This window comes from Notamacropus eugenii, chromosome 5 (assembly GCF_028372415.1).
Source record: "Notamacropus eugenii isolate mMacEug1 chromosome 5, mMacEug1.pri_v2, whole genome shotgun sequence".
Taxonomy (NCBI): domain Eukaryota; kingdom Metazoa; phylum Chordata; class Mammalia; order Diprotodontia; family Macropodidae; genus Notamacropus; species Notamacropus eugenii.
The window spans coordinates 355,953,402-355,980,548 of NC_092876.1; the positions used below are offsets into that span (position 1 = coordinate 355,953,402).

At 39.0% G+C, this 27,147-nt stretch overlaps 1 protein-coding gene across 1 annotated transcript in view; it reads right to left on the minus strand.

Moving 5' to 3' along the window:
• The window catches only part of TMPRSS7 (transmembrane serine protease 7), an 86,733-nt gene that overhangs the window by 18,438 nt on the left and 41,148 nt on the right, over positions 1-27,147 (minus strand). The window contains exons 10-12 of the mRNA XM_072617033.1: positions 16,332-16,438; positions 8,642-8,778; positions 834-941 (exon numbers count right to left, since the gene is read on the minus strand). Of these exons, the coding sequence (XP_072473134.1) occupies positions 834-941; positions 8,642-8,778; positions 16,332-16,438 (352 nt within the window). The remainder of the gene's footprint in view (positions 1-833; positions 942-8,641; positions 8,779-16,331; positions 16,439-27,147) is intronic.

Here is a 27,147-nt window from a genome sequence, read left to right on the forward strand (position 1 = left end):
AGTAGACATCATACCATTGCTGCCTCTCAACTATGAGTTAATGAAAAAAAATAATTACAGCAAGCTGATGCAACTATATGCAAGCTCAGCATCTAGGGCGTTTGGGAAAGGGTAGAACCAGCATTGATTTATGGATTAGTTTCTCAAGGCTTCTCCCTTAGTCTATAAACATAATGTTGCCAGCAACAAAAATTCCCCAAAATGAAACTATTCTCAGAAAAGGGGAATTTCTGGTGGTCTTTTTCAATGTGCTTTAATGGCAACCTTTCAGTTATGAAACTGAGTCTTTCCTTAATGAAAATATATGTGGATTTCAGTGTTTTATAGCTTCTGAGTAACAGAGAGCACATAGCCCCCTCTAACTCTTCTACCTACAATCTCCCACTCTTGACATCAATGTGTGCTTTCCAAGATCATTTTGCTTTGGTGAAAGAATGCCCTCTTCTGCCTTCTTGTTTTTACAAATCAGCAAACTGAACTCCAATTATGGGGATTGGAGAGGCTGGTGGGCCAGTGAGGAAATAAGGGTGGATACAGAAGAGATCGATAACCATGAGCAGCCCAGGAGTGAGAGGCCATAGTGAGGAGGGGGCAAAGGGAAGAGCTGGTCCAAACTGATATGAGAGGACTGAACAGGAAGTCAAGCAGACAGGAAGTCAAAGTCAGAAAGTAACCAATGCAATTGGCCAAGAAGACTAGGCAGGAAGTCAGAAACGAAGTTTGAGTGTCACTGTGAAACATGACTAAAAAATAGTCTACGGTTAAAAATACAAGAGTGTATATTCAAGGAGCTTTTTATTGACAAGAATCAAGTTGAAAACCCAGATACTAACCACAATAAAGTTCATCACTTTCATCAAAGCAGTCATTGCTGCCATCACAGCGCTGAGCCTGGGGAACACATAAGCCAGTAGAACATCTGAAGTGATTTGCTGGACAAGCTAGAGACAAAAAAAGTAGAAAAGTGAAGTACATTCCTAAGTGGTATAAGATCTCTTAAGTCAAATGCTCAAAAGGAAGTTGTCAAGCTAATTATTCCTATTTCCACAGCAAGCTATGGCTATAGGAAGCCTGTAAAATAGGAATTTTAATTTCATGTCACCATAATTTCTTCGCAGAATCACTGGTAGAAATTTTATTGTAACATTCTTATTCTTAGAAATTAATTTAAAAAGGCGGTGTTGATGGAATGAGGAAGAAAGCAAATGGACAGGAATTTTGGGTTAATATTCCATCTATAGTCATGTAGACTGTAGGGGCAGCTAAGTGGCACAGTGGATAGAGTGCTGGGTCTGGAGTCAGGAAGACTCATCTTTCTGAGTTCAAATTTGTCTTGAGACACTTACTTACTAGGTTTGTGACCCTGGGCAAGTCACTTAATCCTGCCTGCCTCAGATTTCTTTTCTGTAAAATGAACTGGAGAAGGAAATGTTGAACTACTCCAGTACCTTTGCCAAGAAAACCCCAAATGAGATCATGAAGAGTCGGACATGACTACAAAGACTGAACAATAAGAGTTATATGGAGATAAAGAATGACAGTGAGTACTGGTTCTACCTACTAGCAAAGCTGTGTGGTCTTGGTTGAACTACATTACTTAGACTTTCTGGGTTTCAGTTTCCTCATCTGTAAAATGAAGCAGGTTGGATAAAATGGCCTCTGAGGTCCTGTTGTTGTCAGTCATGTCTGATTCTTCACAACCTCATTTTGGGTTTTCTTGGCAAAGACATTGCAGGGTTTACTCTTCTTCTCCATCTCATTTTACAGATGAGGAAATTGAGACAAACAGGGTTAAGTGACTTGCCCAGGGTCACACAGCTATTAAAATTTCATGAAGATGTGTCATCCTGATTCCAAGCCCAATGCTCTATCCACTGGTCCACCTGGCAGTCTTGTTCAGCTCTAGATCTTCTAAAGGCATGACTGGAGATCCTTTCTGGTTCTGACTTTCTAGGATTCTAAGGCCACACTGCCTGCTGCCACCATGCTAATGACTCTGCTTGTAATCATGGCTCTCAGGGTTGAGATTAGAACATGTAATTACGAAGCCCAGGGGGTGGCAAACTATACAGCTGGACAGCCAAATCCTGCAGTGGTCACCTATGAGCAAAGGATTGTTTTTACATTCTTAAATATTATATACATACATATATACTATAAATATAATAAAACTTTATTTTAAAATGTAAAAATCATTCTTAGCATCCTAGGCTAGGTGTTTTTTTGGATTTTGTTGACCCCTGATCTAGTCCAATTGACTTATGAGTCATCATATTACTTAATTGTCCAGTCTAATTCTCATTTTATAAACAGGGAGATTGGGGTCCAGAGAAATAAAGTGACCCCATTTGAACCCTGGTTTCTTGACTCCCAGTCGAAGATTCCTTGTACTACGCTACCGGTAATCATTTCTCTACATTAACCCAAACTGCCACCTCCTTAATTTAAAATCAAATATACCAAACAAAAGCATTATAGAGAGCCAGCGCTCTCTGTTTTTGTTCAAGGAAAACAGGTATAAGGCTACAGTAAACATATCAGGTGAACTCTCAGTCAAATATGCTAAATAGACCTATTTAGTGCTGCAGAGTGCTGGAATCAGTTTGTACTGGCTAGTGAGAGCTGATTGTTAAATGTTCAGTGTAAGTATTTATACCTTGGAAATTGGCAAATACTGCAAAGCAGGGTTTGATTTATTGTTTTGTTGATTGTCTAGAGTTAAGAACGTAATGGAAAAATATTAATAATAATGCAGATAAAACCTAAAAGTGTGCCATGCATACATTTTCCCCTCTGATGAATCAGCTGTTCAACATTTACCTATATTCCTGAAACTCATCCTTGGTAAAAAAAAAAAAAAAAAAAAAACAAACCAATGTTTATGATATAGCTATATCAGGGAGTGGAACTGGAAATCTATCGGCTCTTTCTGTTAATGGTGAATCTGAACTCCTAACGTTCAGGAGCCAAAAGGAATTAGTGTATATTCCTACACTATTAGGATCCATAGAAGTATACCTTCACTTTACAGATGAGGAAACTGAGGACTGGGAGGTAAGGTGACTTAAGTGCCCAGAGTTGCACAGCTGGTAAGTGGCAGAGCTGAGATTTGAATTCAGGTACCAAAATTCCAAGCTCTGCATTCCAATTTCAATACCTTTCCCTCAGTGCTTAGAAAGGGCTTGGTGAAGGAACGATTGTGTTTAAAGGAGCTTTCTGTTTCCAACCAAAAGTTAAATAGGTAAGATAATTTTAATATTAAATAATGATGATTTTTTAAAAAATCTGTCAAATAGAAGTTCACAGGATTATAAAGTTAGAGCTGGAAGGGATCATCTAAGTTATCTCATCTAACTGCCTCATTTTTTTTTCTTGGAGCGGGGCAAGGCAAGTGGGGTTAAGTGACTTGCCCAAGGTTACACAGCTAGTAAATGTGTTAGGTATCTGAGGCTAAATTTGAACTCAGGTCCTCCTGACTCCAGTCACACTGCCTATCTAGCTGCTCTTTAACTTCCTCATTTTAAACTGAGGAAAATGAGACTCTGAGAGATAAAATAACTTGCCCAAGGTCACACAGTTATTAAGTAATAGAGCCAGTATTTCAACCCAGGTCCTCTAAATCCAAATCTATCACTCATTCTACTATACCATAATAACACATTTAGATGGGAATGAACCTCTAAGGTCATCCAGACCAGTTTCTCATTTTTTACAAATGAGGAAACTGAGACCCAGAAGAGTTAAGTGACCTAACCAAGGTCACACAAGTAGGAAGTGGCATAGCCAAAGTTCTTCTGATTCCAAATTCAATGCTTTTCCTTTGGTTTAATTTTTTTTCAGTTCCTAATTTTGTCCCTCCTTCCAGCCTCTCCCCTACTCATTGAGAAGTCAAAAAATATAATATTCATTATACATATGAAGTGATGCAAAACTTATTTCCATGTTAGTCATGTTGAGGAGGGGAGGGAAGGAGAGCAAGGGAAAAAAAAGGAAAGTGAAGAAAATACGCTTCCATCTGCGCGCAGAGTTCTTTGGTTTTCTCTCTAGAGGAGGATAGCATTTTCCATCATGGGCGTTATGGAATTGTCTTGGATCGTTGTATTTGATTAGAATAGCCAAGTCTCTCACAGTTGATTACCATTACAATATTGCTGCTACTCTGTACAATAGTCTCCTAGCTCTGCCCACTCCACTTTGCATCAGCTTATATAAGTCTTCCCAGGTATTTCCTCTTATCAATTTTTATAGTACAATAGTATTCCATCACAATCATATAACACAGCTTGTTCAGCCAGTTCTCTAACTGATGGGCTTCCCCTCAGTTTCCAACTCTTTGCCATCATAAGAGTTGCTATAAATTTTGTATACATATAGATCCTTTTTTTTCCCTTTGATCTCTTTGAAATACAGATCTAATAGCTGTATTGCTGGGTCAAGGAGGATGCACAGTTTTTAGCCTTTTGGGATGGCTTTTATGTTGATAAATTTGATTCAGTTCCTTATATATTTGAGAAATGAGGCCTTTACCGGAGAAACTTTCTATATTTCCCCCCAGTTTCCTGCTTTCCTTCTAAATTTGGCTGTATTTGTTTCATTTATGCAAACTTTTTTATTTTAATGTAATCAAAATTATCCGTTTTTCTTCCCACGATCCTCTATTTCTTGTTTAGTTGGAAATGCTTCCCTTATCCATAGATGTGAAAGTAGATTTTTCTTTAACTCCTTTAATTTGTTGCTTTTGCCCTTTATGTCTAAATCATGTAGCCATTTTGAGATCTTCTTAGTAAATGGTGTGATATCAGCAACAACCACAGTGCACAAGGAATTTTTCTGATTGATAGACTTAGTACTTCATTACAATGCAAGGACTTGAATAATTCCCAATGGTCTCTTAAAATGCCTTCCACATCCAGGGAAAGAACCATGGAACTCCGTCGCAGAATGAAGCAGATCATTTTCTTTTGTATTATGTATTGGTTTATTTTATGATTTCTCCCATTCATTTTAATTCTTCTATGCAACATGACTAAGGTGAAAATGTATTTAATAGGAATGCATGTGTAGAACCTATATAAAATTGTATGTCGTCTCAGGGAGGAAGTGGGAGGTAGGAGGGAGGGGAGGGAAGGGAGGGAGGAGAAAAATCTAAGATATATGGAAGTAATTGTAAAACACTGAAAACAAATAAAATAATAATAATTTTAAAAGTATATGGTGTGATATGTTGGTCTACGTTTCTGCCAGAATGTTTTCCAATTTTCCCAGTGGTTTGTTGTCAAATAGTGAGTTTTTGTCTTTAAAGCTTGGATCTTTGGGTTTATCAAACATTAGATTACTGTGATCATTTAGTTCTATATATTGTATGCCTAATCTATTCCACTGAGCCACCTCTCTATTTCTTATGAACTACCAGATTATATTGATAAATTACCTCTTTCTAAGATACTGTATGGTTAAGCTGTCTTCCTTCATTTTTTTTCATTGATTCCTTTGTTATTCTCAACTTTTTGTTCCTTTGGAGGAATTTGCTATTATTTTTTCTAGCTCTAAAAAATAATTGTTTGGTAATTTGATTTGTACGGCACTGAATAAGTAATCTAATTTAGGTAGTCTTGTCAATTTTATTATATTGACTTGGCATACCCATGAGCAATTAAGATTTCTCCAATTATTTAGATTTGTCTTTATCTGTGTGAAAAATGTTCTGTAATTGTGTTTGAATGGTCCTTGTGTGTATCTTGCCAAGAAGACTCCCAAATCTACTATCTGCAGTTATTGTAAATGAAATTTCTCTTTCGATTTCCTTCTTCTAGGTCCAATGTTCTTTCTTAATCACAGAGAAAATAACAAGTCATTTGTTCCATACTTATCTAACCAGGCAGGCTTATAGGAAGAGCATCTGGGAGCCAGATCAAAGTGTCAAGTGGCCTAACTACTAGAGGAGTAATAGAGAACAGGGGAAAGAGCCTTAGGATGTGGCTCAGGAACATGTTGGAGCCAAGACTTTGGCATCAAACTTGTGTTCTCTTCCTTCCTTTGCTTCAAGACACTCAAGGCCATTGAGCCTAAGAGACAGTCAATCAATACAATATGGGCCATGGAAGGGGAGAAATATGCCAAAGGAGTCATGCCTCATGGTGATTACTAAGTCTTGAATGTATCCATCAGGAATGGCTAGTTAAGGATCCAATCAGTAGTTTTAGATGGATTGGAATTGGAGCAATTGCCAAATGGGGTTCTGCTCCAGGGAGATATCAAAGGGATGTACTGATTGGCATTTCAGATGAGGTACCAGACCTGGGTCCAGAGACTTCTCTCCACCCAGCCAGCATACGTAGAGGGATAAGAGACATGTGAACACTGGGGGCGGTCAGCCTCAGAAGTACACTGAATTCTCTCTCTCCAGCTTCAACAATTTTCCTTAAGAAGGTTGGAGGTTAATATTACTTGCTGTAATATACAGCAGTACTTGCTGCCACTGTACTGAAGTCCTGCTGGTAGCAAAGTTGATTCTGTGAGCTTTAAGTTCCAGCAGATTTAGGACAAAAGTGACTTTGCCCAGACCTCCCTAGTTAATCTAGACCAAAATGAGCCATATAATTTAAGTCTATATGCAGTCTAACTGTACACAGAAAATTCATCACCAGATCAGGACTTCGGAAAAATTTTAGTGGACTGGCAATTTGGGACTTCAGTTCAATACTAGACCTCAAACTCTACTACAATCCATCAAGAATCAGCTAGGGGCAAGTAGGTGGTACAGTGAGTAGAGTAGTGGCCCTGAACTCATAAAGGACGTGAGTTCAAATCTGGCCTCAGATACTTGTGAGGTGTGTGACTCTGGGCCAGTTATTTAACCCTGTTTGTCTCAAAAAAAAAAAAAAAAAGTCTACCAAGTGTTTCAGAGACTGGAATGTATGTGTGAGTACAGAAATCAAGTAATTTTCTGAAAGTCTTTCTAAAATCAATTGTGTAGTTTCCTTCCTGACTGCCTTTAAGAGTATGCTGAAATTTAAGAATATACCGAAAATATTATGAAAAAAAGAATCTATTAAGTACCTAATACTTTTTGAGGAACTGTGTTGGTCTCTGGGGATATAAAAACATAACTGTCAGCATAGTCTCTGTTTATGAGAAGCTTCCATTTTATAGGAATGCTTTCCTAATGGGTTAATAACCTGAGCTGGGTGTCACAGAAGAAAAGTATTTCCACAAGCAGAGATAAGAGGGGAATGCATTCCAGGCATGGAGCCAGGCAGTGCACTTCTAGACTGAGAAATTTTCAGGGTGACAATATAATCCTACTTATTAAGAATAATATGAGAAGTAATTAATCTACTGTAAAACACCACCACGGTGGGGCACCTATGGTGAAAAGATAAATAAGCAACAAAAACTCAGCAATTTTTAAAATTCTACTTTAAAAAACAAAATAGTAACTATGTAAGTTACATTAAAATTCAATATTTACCATTTAAACTCTACAATGCTAGTCACTGCAGAAGCAACTGCATTTGATTATTAAGGTTTTAAAAACAGGATAGAGGCAGTGTACACATACTGGTGGACAGAGAGAGGCCTTAAAGCTGTAAAACATAAGCTGCTGTATGGCCCTGGGCAAGTCTTTAACATTTTCACTGAACAGAGGAGTCAAACACTCAGCTTGCAAGGCAGCCCATACCAGAATCAGATTGTAATGTAATTGAGAAATATTTAACAAAATAAACAAATAATACCAGGGCAGGGAGGTGGTGCAGTGAATAGAGTGCCTATCCTGGAGTTATAAAGATCTGAGGTCACATTCAGGCGCAGACACTCACTATCTTCGTGACCTTGGGCAGGTCACTTAAACTCTGTTTGCCTCTGTTTCCTTATCTGTAAAATGGGAACGTACTGGAGAAGGAAATGGCAAACCACTCCATTGTCTTCTCCAAGAAAATCCCATGTACAAAGTACAGGGATTCAGCTACAGTCAACTGCAAGACTTAGCAACAACACAAGAAAAGTGAACAAAAATCAGAATAATAGAATTTAAATTAAAAAGTAAAAAATCAACAAAATTGAAACAAAACGTAGATGACACTCCTTTTAAAAGACTCAGTATGCCACCTACAGGGATCCTTACGCAGAGATGAGTAGCCTGTTTCTACTTGAGTTTGATACCACTTCTCTGATCAGATTTCTAGGACTCTCGCAGGAAAAGTGCAGGCCTGCATTGGTAGAGGGCATTTCCCTACCTGAGATAGCTCCCTATGCTAAAAAAAATCACAGGTCCAGTTATTCTCCTCTAGCCCTTTCAGCATACTGCATGGAATCATGAATAACCATCATCTCAGAAGGATCACATTTGCAAGGGACGCCAAGGGCAAGTGAAAGCAACCTAGTAGGTTGAAGTAGTCTGCCTCTTAATGACAATAATTGGTATGCAGGAAGTGTCATAAAAATATCACTAAGCTGGTGAGAGTGACAGAAGACAGGATAGCCAAATTGCTGCACTGGCACCCACAAAAATGTCTATAAAAAGATCCGGAGAGTCACCTCTAGCACATTCTGGGGAGGATGGATGAGGATCACATGGGATGAAAAGGCATCTGTAGACTGATTGCAACTGGATCTATCAAAAGTGGGAGGAAAATCTTACGTTGGCTGATGTTGTAACTACCATATTCCACCAAAAGCGGTTTGTCTGAAAGTCTTGAGCTGCACTGAAGTTGAATGTGAACTACAGAGCTGGCTATTCGGAAAATTGTCTGGTGATCAATGTAAGAACCACAGTACCTGAGGAGAAGAGAGTGACAAAGGGGAAAGACAAAGGAGAGAGATAACTAGGTCAGACTATTGGACACTGGATTTAGCTTCTCCTGGACAGTGGCCTCCCAACTGGCTCAATTCTTTCCCCCTCTCCAATCCATCCTTCCCACAGTTTCCTAAAGTACGTCTATCTATGTAACTCTCCTGTAGCCTGTGGCATCAAATCTGAAGATCCCTTCACAGCCCAGCCCCAACCTACCTGTCCAATCCAATTATTCACTCCTCCCCTTCCCAGCTTCCAAAGTCCAAACAAACTTGCTTTCTTGATGTTCCCCACAGGTTAGATCATATCTCATCTCTCACTGTTTGCACTGGCTTCCCCCATGCCAGGAATGCATTCCCTCAACACCACTTCATAAAATCCTTTCTTTCAAAATTCTGCTCAAGGGCCACCTTCTATATAAAGCCTTTCTAGCTCCTCCCCAGCTGTTCGGTGTTCTACCCCATCCTCTACACATACTTATTTTGCATATGCTTCTTTATGTATGAGTTGTCTCCCCCAATAGACTTTGCTTTTTGAGGGCTGGGACTGCTGTATTCATTAGCTCAGATCAAGTATGTACACTGAATTCACCCATGAGATGGAGTTCAGACACAAGAGAATGTAACTTCACACTGAAATCTCACTCACTTTTACTTAGTCAGTCCACAAATATTTAAGGGCCTACTTTCCTTTGCTTCTCAATTGATTAGCACTGCCAGAGGAGATTGGAAGTTTTTGTTTTTATTTCACCAAAATCTAGCTTAGTACTATACACATAGTAGGCATTTTAGTGAATACTTGTGGATTAATTAAATGATTGGAAGCGTACTGGGTTTTATGGGTTCAGCTTTGGTTTGAATGTTCACTTGAAAAGTTCACTTACATTTTGGCCGCTGCTATCCTTTATATCCCTCCTGATACAAATAATTAGGCTTTTCTTCTTCTTTTGAGTAGTACAGTGGAAAGAACACTGGATGTGGAGTTAGAGAACATGGATCCAAATCTCAACCCTGTGTGACTGGGGGCAAGTTACTACTCTGGGCCTCAGTTTCCAGATTTGAAAATGATGTGGCTAGACAAATGATCTCTAAGGTACCTTCCAAGCTGTGAGTTAGGACATATATATATATATATATATATATATATATATATATATATATATATATATATCTCCTTAAAATATACATACATGTACATGTATGTATATATATATATATATATATATATATATATATATATTTTGAGCACCCAGGATTGATTTAACTCCTCCATGACTCAATTTTTTCCTCTAGTATAGGGACTGGACCTATGATTTCATTGGTATGAAACTCTGTCAATGCAAGTTACCAAATTCTTGTTAGAGAGCTGTCCAGAGCCCTGAAAGGTTAAGGGATAGTCAATATATGGCAGAGACAAATCTTGAACCCAGGACTTCCAGACTCCAAGAACAGTTCTCTATCTGCTATACCATGCTGCCTCTCCTATATAAAAAGCACTGTTTTTGTTTTAAATTTTTGGAGGCAATCATGTTGAAGTGACTTGCTTAGAGTTACACAGCTAGTGAGTGTCTGAGGTCAGATTTGAACTCAGGTCCTTTTGACTCTAGCTGCCCCAAAGCACTTACTGTGAAATAGCTGCTCAGACACTCAATTATCCATATAGGGATGGGGGAACTTGAGAAACTGGAATCCATCAATAATCCTGAAATCTCACTTGAAATATTTATTTTAACTTCTTTCTTTACTTTCTCTTTCACGAGAAGAATTGTCTAAGAATTGCCCAATCCAACTTCCTATGGCAGTACTGATCAACTGTGATGCTGTCAAAGGAGAAGCCAAAATGGAAAAGAAGCACCAAAGAATCCTGGGTAATCCAGATGCTGGCATCCGGCGAAACTAATTGAGAGGTAACTAATTAACAGCAATTCTCTTGGGAGGAATGTAGAGCCAGAATTCATTGGGTCAGATCAAGTCTGTACATCGAATTCACCCCATGTGATGAAGACATATTGATAGGGTGTAACTTTAAACTGAATCCTCGCTCACCTTCAATAAGTTAACAAACATTTACATGTCTACTGTGTGCCAGGTACTGTACCAAGAGCTGGGGATACAAAGAAAAGTAAAAAACAGTCCATGCTTTAAAGGAACTCACAACCTAATGGTAGAGAATAATTATGTGCAAACAGTAAAGTAGGAAATAATAGAGAAAATCAATAGACAAACACTAGAATCAAGAGGGCTCAGAAAAGGCTTCCTGGAGGAGGTGAGATTTTAGCTGGGATTTGAAGGAAGTCAGGAGGAAGGGATGAGGAGGGAAAGCATTCCATGGGTGGGGGATAGCTAGTGAAAATGGGGTGGGGGGAAAAAGTGGGGAGGCAGACAGCTAGGTGGTGTGGATAAAGTGCTGGGCCTGGAGTCAGGAAGACCTGAGTTAAAATCTGTCCTCAGACACGTACTAGATACATGACCCTGAGCAAGTCATTTAACCCTGTTTGCCTCAGTTTCTTCACCTATAAAATAAGCTGGAAAAGGAAATGGCAAACCACTCAAGTATCTTTGCTAAGAAAACCCCAAATAGGGTCACCAAGAGTCAGACATGACTAAAATAACTGAACAACAAAAAAAGAGGGTGATATAAGGTTCAAGAAGACTAGAAATGTGGGGGAAAGCAAGTTATGAAAAGGAAACAGTAGATTGTATATTTGATTCTAGAGGTGATAGAGACCCAATGAAGATGGTCAGACCTGATGCTTTGGAAGACCCCTTTGACAGCTGAGAGGAGGATGGAGTGGAGTGGAGAGGCTTTTGGTTAGGAGACTAACTAGCACACTACCATAGTCCAGATAGGAAGTTATGAGCACTTGCTTCAAGATGGTGGCAGGGTCAGAGGAGTCTAGGGGCCCTACAGGAGAGTTGCCAGGGAATTAAAATTGATATGTCTCAGAAACAGACTGGATTTGGAAGACAAAAAAGAGTGAAGAGCTGAGGATGACCCCTATGTTGTGAGCCCGAGGGACTAGAAGGATGGTGTTTCCCTATTAATACAGAAGCTTGAAAGGCAGAGGTTGGGAGGGGACAGATGGGAAGGGAGGAAATAATGATTTCTGGTAATTCAAGACAAGTCCTGGGCCTCAAAGGAGGTAAAGTTTGCCTTTCACATGATGTCTCTTCTCTTTCTGAGCTCTTCTCTGAGCTCTCACATGTCTCCAGGCCTCTATTTTTTCAAATGACTCACTAAGCTCAGAATGCTCTTACAGGGAGGATCTGGCTATCCCAGGCCTTCCACTCTATTGCTTCATTCAGGACCTGCCCAGTCCTTACAACAACAATCCTTCAAAAACACCTCTCCTTACTTTAGTAAATACTTGTTTTCAGGGCAGTTTCGCTCTGTCTGAAGGAAGAAAGATCTATTTAAACGAATTCCCTCAGGGGCGTGAATGACCAACCCCTCCCAAGTTGCATTTTGCATCTGCATTTTAAAAGATGTTATTAACGCAAAAGGCAGTCAGAACCAGTAACTTTTCCAGAGTTGTCACAGGAAGAAATGCATTTAAGGCTACTGGAGAGATAAAAGTATGAGCCACAGACCTTCAATTCAGCAGACATCTGACTACTCTGCTGCCCGCTGAGCCAAGTCTGGGAGCAACTAGCAAACAAATACATGTTCCGGATTTTAAAAATAAAGAAATAAATAACAAGCAGGTCACTTTTTAAAGAAATCACTTCTTGGAAAACACCACTTAACAAAAAGGTTCTTTTTCCCACCCATAGGCCAGTTTTTAAAGCCTCTGTTTTTGCTGAGTGAAGTGAGAACATTTGTACACAGTAACCAGCCCCTGCAGGCAGGGACTTACTTTGATAGACTTAGCCCTTCTCAGCCACACAAGGACCTAAAATAATTCCAAAGGACTCATGAGGGAAAATGCCATCCTCCTCCAGAGAAAAACTATGAAGTCTGAATGCAGGTCCAAGGAGCTCTTTTCTATTTCTAGTTTTGTTTCGTTTTTTCTTTCTCATGGTTCCTCCCATTGGTTTTAGTTCTTCTACCCAACATGACTAATGTGAAAATATGTTTAATGGGAATGTGTATGTAGAGCCTATATCAGATTGCATGACTTCTTGGGAAGAGGGGCAGGAGGGAGAAGGAGAAAATTTAAAACTCATGGAAGTGAATGTTGAAAACTAAAAATAAATAAATTAACTTTTATAAAAAAGTCTTTGTTTTTAGGTAGATTTTAAGCTCTTAAGGGGAAGGCTATTTTGTCTTTTATTTTGTGTCTACAGTTTGTATCTGCAGTTCTTTGAAAGTAATAGGCAATTAATAAATAGTTGTTCAACTAAATTTTACAAAGAAGTTCCAAATTAATGTCAATGCCAGAAGGTATAACCTAGGTCATATTCTACATCCAGTAGATATAAAAGCAGTTCTGATCAGAGATTCAGAGTGAGAGGGGAAATGAGAGACCATCTAGTCTCAGTACCTCATTTGATAGATGAGGAAACTGAAGTCTGTGGTGGTGAAGTGACTGGTTTAAAATCACATAGGGGGTAAGCCTCAGAGCTGAGATTTTTAACCCAGGTCTCCTGCCTGAGAGGGCAGCTAAGTGGCACAGTAGATAGAGTACTGGGCCTGGAGTCCAGAAGACTCATCTGCTTGAGTTCAAATGTGGCCTTAGACACTTACTAGTTGTGTGACCCTGGACAATTCACTTCACCCCATTTACCTTAGCTTCATCATCTGTAAAATGATCTGGAGAAGGAAATGACAAACCACTCCAGTATCTTTGCCAAGAAATGGGGTCACAAATTGGACCTGACCTGGCTCCAGAGACAGGGGCCAATTCTGCTGCTTTTCCAACATGGTTCATCACAGCATTGTAGAGATTGTGGCATCATAAAATGGAAGAAGTCAAAGAAATAATCTAGTCCAACAACTTCATTTTACAAAAGGTGACAGATGCCCATAGAGGTCTGGTTCAAGGTTACACAAGTGACAGGGTCAGAATTTGAATCCAGTACCTCAGATTCCAGATGCAGCATTCTTTCCACTGTACTCTGCTGATTTCCCAGTAATGCTATGATATCCTCTAAGGACATCTTCAAGAATAATTTTGCCTGAATTTAGTAGTGAGGATCATCATTCCTGAAGTTCAGAACATTAGTAAGCAAAGATCTCACCAAAAACACCATTATGACAAATAATAATCCATTGTTTTAACTTCAAAGCTTAAACTTGAACTAAAGTTATATTACCTTCTCAAAAAACAGTTTTTATCCATTCCTTCAAGCAAAGTTCCTTCAAACAAAGTATTTGTGCACCCCTACACAACTAAGCCAACAATCATTTATTAAGTACCTACGAGGTAGTAGTCTGAGACAACTAGGTGGTTGGGTTGACTTGGAGTCAGGAAGACCTGAGTTCAAATTTAAGCCTAAGCAAGTTACTTAACCTCTGTTTGCTTTGTTGTTATTTGTCCTTCCTTTTAGTTTTCTTTTTCTTCTTTTTGGAGGGGAGGGGAGGGAGGCAATCTGGGTTAAGGTCCTCCTGACCTGAACTGAGCCAGTACTGTATCCACTTCCCCACTTAGCTGTCACTTGTCCTTTATTTTGGAAGAAGATCAGCAACCTCATTGGATGATATCTTGACTTGCATATGAATTGGATTTAAGTGAGGCAGAGCAGCCTTAATCCACTGGAGAAGGAAATAGCAAACTGTTCCAGTATCCTTCCCAAGAAAACTCTCTTTGTCTATTTTGAAATAGCCCCAACCTACATATCCTAAAAGCCAAGCAGTGAATCTTACATTTGATCCTAAAGGCAATAGGGAGCCATGGGAGCTGATTGGCTAGGGGAATGACACTGTTAGATTTGTACTTTAGGATGATCAATTTAATAGCTGAATGGAGGATGGACTAGAGTGGGAAGAGACTTGAGGCAGGGAGAACCGACCACCAGGGTACTGCAGTAGTTCAGGTTTAGGGTGATGAGGGCCTGCTAGAGAAAAGAGGAAGCATATATGAGAGATATCTCAAAGATACAAAAAACAGGACTCGATAACTGATTGACTTTAGGAGGATGAGGAGTTAAGGGTGACACCTATTTTGCAAGTATTAGTGACTAGGATAATACTGTTACCCTCAATACTGAGAGAAGTTAGGAAAAGGAGAAGATTTTGGGGGAAAGATAACTAAGATAATAGAGGTAGTTGGTGGCTCAGTGGATAGAGTACTGAGCCTAGAGTCTGGAAGATCTGAGTTCAAATCCAGCTTCAGACATTTTTTAGCTGTGTGATGCTAGGGAAGTCACTTAACCTCTGATTGTCTGACAAAAGGATCCACTGGAGAAGGATATGGCAAACCACTCAAGTACTTTTTCCAAGAAAACCGTTCAGACAACGGATCCATTGTTCATGGAGTTGTGAAATGTTGGCACGTGACTGATCAACTAACTAAAATTCAGTAAAAATAAAGATTTCAGTTTTGGATATGTTGAATTCATGTGTTAACCAGTTTGAGATGTCCAGTAGGCAGCTAGATAAATGAGACTAAAGGTCAGGAGAGAAGTTAGGGCTGGACAAATGAATCTGAGAATAATCTGCCTGAAGTTCATAGTTAAATCCATGACAGCTAATAAAGTTATCAAGTGAAATAACATAGTGAGAAGAGAAGAGGACCCAGGACAGAGCTTTGGAGAACACCCATGATTAACAGCATAACCTGGTTGAAGATCCAGCCAAGGAGACGGAGGAGTGGTCAGGCAAGTAAGAGGAGAACCAGGGAAGAGCAGTGTTCTGGAAAACCTAGAGAGAAGAGATCAAGGAGAAGAGTATTAAAGCAATTGTAAGTGGTCTCAAGGAGTCTACCCATAAATTGGAGGAGAGATACGGGGCAATAGCTAGGGAGGATGGACAGATCAGGTGAAGAGTTTTTGAAGCTGAAGGAGACATAGGCCTATTTATAGGCAGTAGAGAAGCATCCAGTAGACAGAAAAAAATGAAGATAAGTGAGAAAATGGGCATGAAAAAGGGAACAACTACTGGCAGAAGGAGAAATGGAATAACTAGGATCAAATAAAGGAATGTTAGAGTTAATTAACATGGAAGCAGAACACTTGTGGGTCGTGACAAGATCAAGAGCCTGACCATCTATGTGTGTAGCTGAGGTAGGAGGAGAGGGAAAAATAGGCCATGGGAAATAAATAAATGCCTTTTCTTAAATAGAAAAAAGAAACTAAAGCACAATTTTTTAAAATGGGATCTAGAGATGACTTAGTCTGGCTCAGGACTCCAAGACAATCTATATTTCCTTTGTCCCTTTTGAAATAGTCCCAACCTACATAACCTAGCCTAGTGAGTGGTATGGAGAACCCTACTAGCTGGCTGCTCTCCATCGGTAATCATTTGTACCTCAAAGAAGATCATATGTGTAAAGAGTTTTGTAAAACTTAAAGCACTTTATAAATGTTAACTGATAGCTGTTTGCAAAGCCCTTTAGATGTTATTTCATGTAACACGTTGTTGTATGAAAATCACTTACATGTGCTCATTGATTTCCCACCATCCATGATCACAGCCTTTCACATTCTTCTTGGTTATTGTGTAGTTATGAAATTTGAGTGCTATCCCTAGAGTAGGCAGGGGAGTCTGTGGAGAACAAACAGAAGTCAGGAAATGTCTTTTGATCTGAGTGCATATTCAGGTCTCCAGTGTTTTCGTGATTCCCCAAAGGCCCAATAATACTTTACTACTATTCTTCTGAGATGGTTCTTGGAGGAATGGGATATTATTTTCTGTCCCCCTTGCTCTTTCTTTTAGAAGATTCTGTAATAATGCCTATTTGGAATGGGATTGTTTTTTCTTGCTTTCTCAAAGGGGTAGGAGAATGGAGGAGAATATGGGAGAAAGAAAATATGACATGAAAACAAAATAAAATTGAATTTCAAAAACTTGAAGCTGCAGTAATAGCCAGGGTAGAATGATTTGAGGTTTTGTAAATAGCAACTAGAAATGAGCAAAGCCAATTAAAGACTGAGTCAATAACAATAAACGGAGTGGAATTGTAGAAGACACGCTGGTCTGTGAATCAGGAGACTGGGATCTCATTTTTGCTTTGCCTTAGTCACTGTCACTTTCAACTGCATCATGTTCCTGCTTCATCTCACTAAAGGAAAGAGAAAACAACCTTCTCTGAACTCTCCATTCAGGTTAAGGGAGGCATCTCCAGGCTTCCTGATCCCTATCTGGCCACTGGACCTAGATGACTCTGGAGGAGAAAGTGAGGCTGGTGACTCTGCATAGCCCAGCCTCACTTAAACCTAACTCACTTGCATGTCATGGTATCACCTCCCTGATGTCATGGTCCTCTTCAAGAATGAAGGACAAAAAACAACAATTCAGGTTCAACTGTGGCCTAGAGGTCAAGAGTTTACATATTTACCTTGAAAGAAGCTCCATCTTCCTTCAAAGCTTAGCTTAGGTTCTACCTCCCCTGGAAAGCCTACCCTTATCTCCGTGAGTTGCTACCTCTCTTCTCACATTTCCTTGCACATCTATTCCTTCTGGTAGAGAGAGAGGTCTTTTCTTTTTGTTTGTATCCCTGGCATCTAGCACAGTACCTTGCATTTATGGGTGTTTGTTAAAGTCAATTTATAATGAGAGAAATGAGTATTTTTCTCTCATATTAATAACCAATTATTGAATTATGACTAAGGTTTTTCCCTTTCCTATTTCCTCATTCAGAAATCAGCCACTGTAGGTTATCCAGTCAGCCTTTGAAGAGCAGGTCTGATAATAATATGAAATCTTGGGCAAAAGCAGAAAAACTTAGATCTGATCACAGTTACCATTTGAAATTCTAATTTACATGGATTGGTAGATTCCAGTCTGTTGTATTTTAGTCAGATAGGTCCATAGGGAGGATGGGATAAGTATAGATAAGTCTCTTTGTCCAAGACTGACTGATCAGAGCCACATCTACAGATCCTCATTAGAATAAACCCACCTGTCATTATAATATTAATTCTCTCATTACTAGTTAACCAATCAGAGTCTCTTTTCACCCTCAGGCACACCCACTCTTCCAAGGACTTGAGTAGGCTCCATAACGGGTCTTTGGTTTAGGAGAGATAGTGAAATGACCATCATTTTTATTAATTTCTTGCTAGCATAATTGATAAAATGATTAATTACCCAGAAACTATGTCTCAAACTTTTTATATGTCACAATATACTCCTTCCAGAGTAAAGGGTAAATCAATCATTCTGCCATTTGCATAAGGGAAACCATGATAGATCTGGAGTCAGAAGACTTAAGTTCAAATACCAACTCTGATACTTACCAACTAAATGACCTTGGGCAAGATAAAACCTCTCTGTTACCTCAGTTTCCTCATCTATAAAGTGAGGGATCCAAATTAATTATGTCTAAGGTCACCTCCAGCTCTAAATTTATGATCCAAAGAATAACTCCCTCATTTCAATGTTCCTCTAAGTGCTTTGGGAGATAGAGAAATCTAAAATGTGGCCCCTGACCTCAAGGGAATTAGACCTAGTTGAGAAAAATAGAACACATATTATATGTAACAACAATGAATAATCATGCAAGACAGAATGTAACTCAATGTGAGATTATAATCTAGACTTATATGAATTGTAAGAAAAGAACGAAGGAAATCAATAAAATTTAGAAAATGATTTTCATAGAAGAAGTGAGATTGGAAGAGTGTCTTGAAGGATATAACATGGAATTTTCCCTAGACAGAGACAAAGGATGAATATTCATGGGGCTCTGGTCATATTGATGTGATGGAAAGGAGAATGACCTGCCTAGAGCAAGGATACATAGTAGCCAATAATGGAAGCAACAATAAAAAGGTAGAATGGGTCCCGATCATGAAGGGTCTGAAAAGTCTGAGATGACAAATAACAGGAGTCCATTTATTTATAGGTTCCTATACCAAAGAAGTCATAGGTCTGGACTCCATCCCTGCCATCTAAACAATCTGAAAGCCACCTTGGCAGCAAGATGGGATAGTGCATAAAAGATCAGGAAAAGATTGGAATCAAGAAGACCTGAGTTCAAATCCAACTTCTGAAGGGAAAGAACCCTCTAGGGACAGGATAGAATGAGAATAGTGTTGTAGGAAGAATCATCTGCAAACAAATCTACCAGGGTAAACCAATAATAAACAAAAGTTTATATTTGGAAACGAGGAGATTTCTCTTTTTATCTAAATATTCCAAAGTTTCCATTTCTCTTCAGGGTACCAGGAAAACACAAAGTAATGAGCATTCTCTAACAGTAGCTGGAGTTACAGTCCCAGGTTCTCATATAGAATCTTGGAGCTGGAAGGAATGTCTGAGAGATCATTCCAATCATGCAAATTACATGCAAGCACATATACAGATGTATGTATACATATGTACATATATATATACACATACATACATGCATACATATATCCTCTCTACAGCATCCCTAACAAATGGTCATTCAACCTTTGCTTAAAAACAAATGGTGATGGAGAACTGTCACTTCCTAAGGCAGCCAGCTGCACTTTGGGACAGCTCTGGTCTTAACCTTTTCCTTCCATGAAACCTATACCTAGCTCTGACTGCTGAGGTTAAGCAGAGGTGTAGTGCCCTCAAACTTATTTGGTCTACTACCCCCTTTAAAAAGAAATTACTCAGCTCCACCCTGGAAATCTACTTTCTTTAACCCCTTACTTTTTGTAATTACATCATTAAAAAATTTTTTTAAAGACTCAAATTTAATAATTTATTGTAAATTTGTTTTTTTCTGCATTGAAATTTTAATGCTACAATATTATGTCATGTAACTGTATAGTATCATATTGTAAACAAGTCATTACATGAACATATTCCTGCCAATTCATGTTGGATTTCCTAACAATGCCCTACAAGCTTGCCTGCCAACACTTGCTTGTTAAGACTTGGTGGTGGTTGTAATGACCACTGATCAGTTATAAATTGCATTTTCTGTGTTTATTTGGAAAAGAATATAGTCACTATGACTTTAACTCTGTTCCACAACAGCTGAAACAGATGAAAGAACAGTTTTTCAAAATTCTCTTCTCTCCTTATGCTTCGACCACCCTGTTCTTTTCATTCAATGCCCCCCAATTGCCCCAGAGATTACTATCACCCCCAGGAGTCAGTATGGCCCACTTTGGAAACCTATGGTAGGTTTTTTTCCATATGTTCAGTCATGTCCAATTCTTTGTGACCTCTTTTTGGCATTTACTTTGCAAAGATACTGGAGCAGTTTTGCCATTTCCTTCTCCAGCTCATCTTATAGATGAGGAAACTAAGACAAACCTGGTTAAGTGACTTGCCCAGGGTCACACAGCTAGTAAATGTCTGGGGCCAGATTTAAACTCAGGTTTTCCTGATTCTAGGCCTGGTGCTTTATCCACTCCGCCACCTATCTGCCTATCTGGAATGTAGTAGGTGCTTAATAAATGCTTGTTACCTTCACTTCTATCTCAAAAAAAAAAAAATACAAGCCATGGGAAGCATAATTTTCCAGGCTTAACAATATGTTTTAAAAATAATATTAAAACATGTCCTATGTTTCACTACCCTCCATTAATGTTACATTCTAGTCAGTTACCTGCTTTGCCTGTGTTTAGTTCTGATTCAGTTATGGTTAGTAACCTGGCAAAATAGTAGTGATCAGAAAACCTAATCAAATTACTGTAGAACCAGAAAGAACAGCTATGTATCTTCAAAACTTGTCTCTGTCTGCCTTAACTTCTCTGACTCTATGCTACAGATGGGGAATCTTAATCCAAATCCAGTATCTTTCCCAAACCAAACTCATCTATTATTCCTATTTCCAGTTTTATTCAGGAAAGAAAACCTATCTTGGGTTCACCACAAACATAACTTTCAAGACAAAAACTCTTTGATCACTGGGAACCATATCTCCCAAAGCAAACAGAAATGAAATGGACTGAGCCACAGAAGTCCTGGAGCATTCATTCCCTCTTCTCTCTCTTCCCTGAGCTGGGTAACCCTGAACTCAAGGTCAAGATCTAAGCACTACAGTGAAGGTGCCCAACAGATGAGGATTCGTTTCATCACCTACTCTTAAGGCTGTGTCTGAAGGGATATGAAACAGGGGAAAGAGGGGGAGATGCAGGAATGAAAGAAATGCTTTAGAAATATCCTAGATCTGTTCCAGGAATGACTAAGGAGCGAATTTAAGATGACATCATGGGTGTCTTTTCCAAGGGGAGAGAGGATATATCCCTTTCCAGTATGATACAGTATATATAAAGAATTACACAGTTCTGCATTTATACATCATCATCATCATGGATAGCTCACAATTATATAGTGCTTTGAGGTTTGCAAAGTGCTTTAAATTGTCTAATTTGACCCTTACAATAACCCTGGGAGGTAGGTTCTAGTATGATACCCATTTTACAGATGAGGAAACTGAGGCAGACAGAGCTTAAAATGACTTTCCCAGGGTCACGCAGCTATTAAATCTCTGACGTTGGATTTGAACTCAGGTCTTCCTGATTCCCGGCCCATCCTTTTATGCACTGTCCCATATTGCTGCCAAAGTGGCTTTTAGATTGTTGAGATGGTAGGGATGGTGTTCAGACCTGTTACTTCTTTGGTATAGGAAATTTTTAGGTAAGGAGACTCCTTCTATTCATGTAGGTTGGAAACTCCTCTGTAACTTGTGCTGAGTTGCCCAAAACATTGAAAGTTTAAGTGACTTTTCTAGTTCATATACATCCAGGGTCCAAGACTAGCTCTCTATCCACTATAAGAGTAATAAGTCACATTTAAATAGTGCTTTAGAGGTTGCTAACTTTACATATGTTATCTCACTTGATCCTCATGATAACCCTGGGAGGCAGGTGCTCTTTTCATTCCCATTTTACAGATGGCGAAACTGAAACTAAGAGAGGTTGAGAGTTGTCTAGATTTACACAGCTGGTAAATACCTGAGAAAGGATTTGAAGCTGAGTCTTCATGGCTCTTATGTTCAGTCTCTATCTACCATGCTGCTTGACTGCTTCTTTTAAGAGGCTACATCTTTGATATACCCAGAGTGAATGGTGTCATGAAATGGTCCACATGAACTTGCACTCTAACGGTTTTTGGGGGGCATCTAGGTGGTGTAGTGGATAGAATGCCAGGCCTTGAGTCAGGAAAACTTATCTTCCTGAGTTCAAATCTAGCCTCAGACACTTACTAGCTGTATGATCCTGGGTGAGTCACTTAACCTTGTTTGCCTCAGTTTCCTCAACTGTAAAATGAGCTGGAAAAGGAAATAGCAAAGCACTCCAGTATCTTTGCCAAGAAAAACCCCAAATAAGATCAAAGGGAGTCAGATACAACTAAAATGACTGAACAATAACAAGAATTCCAAGGTTTTAGGAACCCTCTTCCCGCTCCCCACACAGGTCAGGACAACCCTTTAATGCTGCGCAACCACATTCTACTCAGGCCATAAAAACCTATGAGCCTGCTTAGCAATATTGCTTAAAAGTTCTGTGCAAATAGACGAAGCAATAAACATGTTCATTAGGTTTTTATTTGCTCATGTGATATCCTCCAGCTCTTGCTACTTTTTTAAACTTAATCAAAGGAAATCCAGATCTTATTCTGATGCAGAACTGCTGGCTCCTTGACTCTGGGCATGTTAAAAGTTAAAAATTGAGTTAAAAGGACAACAGATGTTTATAAAGTACTGAATTGGGTGATAAGCACTAGGGAACCAAAGATGAGAAATGATGCAGGAGATTATAATAGCATCTGGAACCAGAAACTGAAACCTAAAAGAAGTTAGATGACAAGATATATGCTTACCCTTTAAATTTAAAAATCTCCTAATTTTTCTCATCTTATTCCCAGTATATAAAATCATGGAATCTAAGTTAGAAAAGGCATTAGAGGCATTTTGTCCAACTTCACACATAGCTCATTACATGAGGGGGATGACTGGTGACTGGCCAGCCTCTGCTTAAAGAAAGCCAGTGAGAACTCAAAGGCCGTCTTTCACTTTTGAATAGTCCTAATTTTTAGGGAAAGGCAGTTCTGTGGCTCAGTGCTTAGAACACCAAGTTAGAAGTCAGGAAAACTCATCTTCTTGAGTTCAAATACAGCCCCAGACACTTATTAGCTGTGTGACCCTAGGCAAGTCAGTTAGCCCTCTTTGCCTCAGTTTCCTCATCTGTAAAATGGATTCATGTTTATTTAATCTATTATTTTACGACTAACTGATCAAGAATCTCAGTTGGGATGAGTCAGAGAAAGGAAACTCCAAGGACTGGGGAGTAAGACAAAAGATTTATCTTTTAATTCTCATGGATGTAAAGGCGTTTGTATGATCTCATTGATTAAAGGGTGCCTGGTATTAAGAGAACTCCTGATACTGATGCTAATTATGAATAATTCATATTTCTAGTGTACTTTCCCCTACTAGACCTGTCATGTACTAAGCACAGGATCTCTCAGTGATGAAACTGATCTACCTTCTCTGAGACTGGTAGTCTTAGGGAGTTACTTTAGAGGGCAGGAGGAGGTTAGATGACTTACCCAGGGTTACACACATAGTAAAGCTTTATATTTCTATTTATAAAAGAAAACTGAAAAATAAAAAGAGGAAAGCTAAAAAAATTGTTTAGGCTGTGTAAAAAATATGCTAGTTACAACCACAAATGAATGAATGAAAAATCATTAAGGAATCTAAAATGCACAAAGTACTGTAAGTGCTAGAGATACAAATAGAAAATTAAGACAGTTTGTGCTATCAAGGAGCTCATGTTCAATTGTTTTTGTTCAGTTATGTCTTTGTGACGCCATTTGGAGTATACTTTGGCAAGGATGCCAAAGTGGTTTGCCATTTCCTTCTCCAGCTCATTTTACAAATGAGGAAACTGAGGCAAACAGGGTAAAGTGATTTGCCCAGGGTCACACAGTTAAGTAAGTATCTGAGGCCAGATTTGAACTCAGGATGATGTCTTCCTAACTCCATGCCCTTGGTGCTGTATCTATTATGACAACTAGCTACCTTTCACCTTCACTTAGGGGGAGATAATTCATCTGTTGTAAGGCGTGTTAGGTGCAGGGCAATTGGAAAGGCAGGGTGATCTTTAGATGGCAGCAAGGAAGTAAGGTGGTAATGGCAGTTAAGTGGTGCAGGTAGTAGAATGAAGACTGAAAACAGAAAGAATCTAATTCAAATCATGCTTCAGACACTTGCTAGTTGTGTGACCCTGGGCAAGTAACGTAATCTTTCTATGGTTCAGTTTCCTCATCTGTAAAATGAGAACAATAATGGTACCTATCTCCCAGCATTATTATAAGGGTAAAATGAGGTACTGTTTGTAAAGCATATTGTAAATTGTAAAGTGCTATATAAATGCTAGTTATTATCATTTTTGTGTCATTTCTATTTTTTGCTATTTCAAATATATTTACTTATAATTTAATATTTAAAATAATTGTTACAATATTATATTAAAATAGAAAATATATTAATATTAAATGAAATATTAAAATAAAAATTGAAATATTAATATTTTATTTTCCCCTAATTGCATGTAAAAACAATTTTTAGCATTCTTTTTTTTAATTTTGAGTTTCAGATTCTCTCTCATTCTCCTCCCTTACCTATTATGTCATTTCTATTAATAAAATCATGTCAGTGTCTGATGTTGAACTACTTCACAGTACCAAGGCAAGTGACGCTTTCTTTTCTGGATCTTGAATATATGTGGCTGCTGGAATTTGGGGGCTTCAATGCTTACTTGTGGAGGCATTCTCTAGGAAGAATCTCCACAGGGGTTGCTCGCCTGGCTAATTGCCTCTAGGGTCATCCCAAAGCTGGGCCAGTGGTCTGGAGGGTTTGGCTAATACAGGGACGACTGGCTGCCTATTGATATTCACTGCTATGAACTGCTTACCATTTAAACTTACCCAAAGAGCAATATGATAATTCTTAGCCACTTCTTTACACTAATGAATGGACTGAGTTTTGAGGAGTGCTTAATAACAATGCTTAATAACAACAGTAAATGTAATTTTTTCCTTCATGGCTTGAAGCAGAGACAATTTTTTTTGTGTCTCTACTACCACCTAGTGGTAATGTATGCATCTGTAGTAATGATACCAAAGGAAACTAAGTAATTCAAATCTCAGATGCTGAACATACAAAGCAAAATTTAATGGTAGGCTGATTCCCCAGACAATATTGTATAAGAATGACTAGAAATTCAGAAGCATGGGGGAACCAATTCAAAAATGAAGATATGTGGAAACCAACAGAACTACTTAGAAAAGGGTACCCAAGATCACTAAGGGAATATTGCTATCCTAGTACAGTTGAAGGATCCATCAACCAATCAGCAAGCATCTATTAAATGCCTACTATTTGCCAAGAGAAACAAAAAAAACAAGTCTCATAGAATCATAAACCATAGAATGTTAAAGACAAAAGAGATATTAGCTGTCATCTTGTACATGGTCATTCCACACAGAGAATCCAAGTGACATCAGTCAGGACTAGACTTCTTGTTCTTCTAGTCTCTTGTCTTGTTCCTCAGCTATATCTGACCTGGGGTAGCTAGGTGGTGCAGTGGATAGAGCAGGAGTCAGGAGGACCTGAGTTCAAATCTTGCCTCAGACACTTGACACACTCACTAGCTGTGTGACCTTGGGAAAGTCACTTAACCCCAATTGCCTCATCCTGGGTCATCTCCAGTCATCCTGATGAATATCTGGTCACTGGATTCAGGTGGCTCTGGAGGAGAAGTGAGGCGGGTGACCTGCACAGCCCTCCCTTGCTCAAACCAAAGTCAAGAGCACAAGTCATGTCATCATTTCTCTGATGGCATGAGCTTCTTCGCCAGTGAAGGACGAACGCACACAGATCCGATCAGCTCCTACCCCCTTATTTTCAGTTTCCTTGGGCAAAGGCATGTTTGGTGTAATCATAATCTTGATATCATCTACTCAAATTACTCAGCATTTACTCAGTTTATTGTGTTTTGATGGATATCAGTGATTATATCAGTGAATTAAACAGAATGGGATTAAATTTAAGTTAATAATGTATGTTAATGCTATTAAGATAAGAATTACATGTGTTAAGACAAAAAAACCTCTTTTATATTAGTGATATTGATATTATATATTAGTGATATCCTTGTAGATTATAGATAAAATCATATAACTGTCTGTTAGGGAGAATTACATTACATTAACCCTGGAGTTTGTCATAGCAGCATCAATACCCCCACCCCTGTGAATCATTGTCACTGCTACCTCTCTCACCCACCACTTCCTCAACATCTAAGATACCACTGACCAAAATACCACGTTTGACTTCCTAGGAAAACCCCTGCTGGGGTGGCAGGTAGACTGCTTTTAGTGGTGAAAAACCTGTAGTTAATGACTCAAAAGCCCCTCAACCTATCATAGAGTTTTCCCTTCTTCTACTGTTAACAAGAAATTGTACTGCCTCATTCTATTTTTAGTGCTCTCCCAAATCTGTAAAAGTAGCTAACACCCAAGGGGAGGGGTCATTGATCATGAGGAAGATTTTGGACCCAAACTGATTAGTGACCCTCCTACTCCCTAAAACATTGAAAATACTTGGAGGACCTCAGTGTCCTTTTGTTGCATTTTGGATCAGAATTTTGGGGTCACATTGGGCAGAGGAGAAAGATAATGAGAATTAGTCTAAATACCGAAGGGCTCCAGGTCCTCAGCTGTCTAGTTTCTTCTTCCCTCAAGATGCTGTCTACTGCCATCAGATCAAGAAGCTAGCTCCAGGAGCTTTGAAAGAGTGAGGCTACACTAACCCTATATGGGGTTCTTATCTCATCTTTTTTCCCATTGCCACCAAATAAGAGATCATACCAGATAATATTTGGGGGAGGAGGAAGTGCTGGATAGTGATTTGAATTTTATTGCTTTAGGAAATTCACAATAAGGAAATTCCTCCCAATGTAGAGTGATACCTTTTATGAAATTAGTAAAATTAGAGAATTGGCTGAGGTACCAGGAAGTTAAATAACTTGCTCAGGATCATGCAACCAGCGTATGTCAGAAGCAGAATCTGAATCATCTTGGTGCTTTTAGAACAAGGCATGCTATCACCTGACTCCAGGCATTTTCCATGCCTGTAATTCTCTCTCTCCTGGTTTCTCTGGCTTCCTTCAAGTCCCAACTAAAATCCCACCTCCTACAGGAAGCCTTTCCTAATCCCTCTCGATTCTAGTGCCTTTCCTTTGTAGATTATTTCCAATTTCTTTTCTATATAGCTTGTCTGTACATAGTGGTTTGCATGTTGTCTCCTCGAAGGT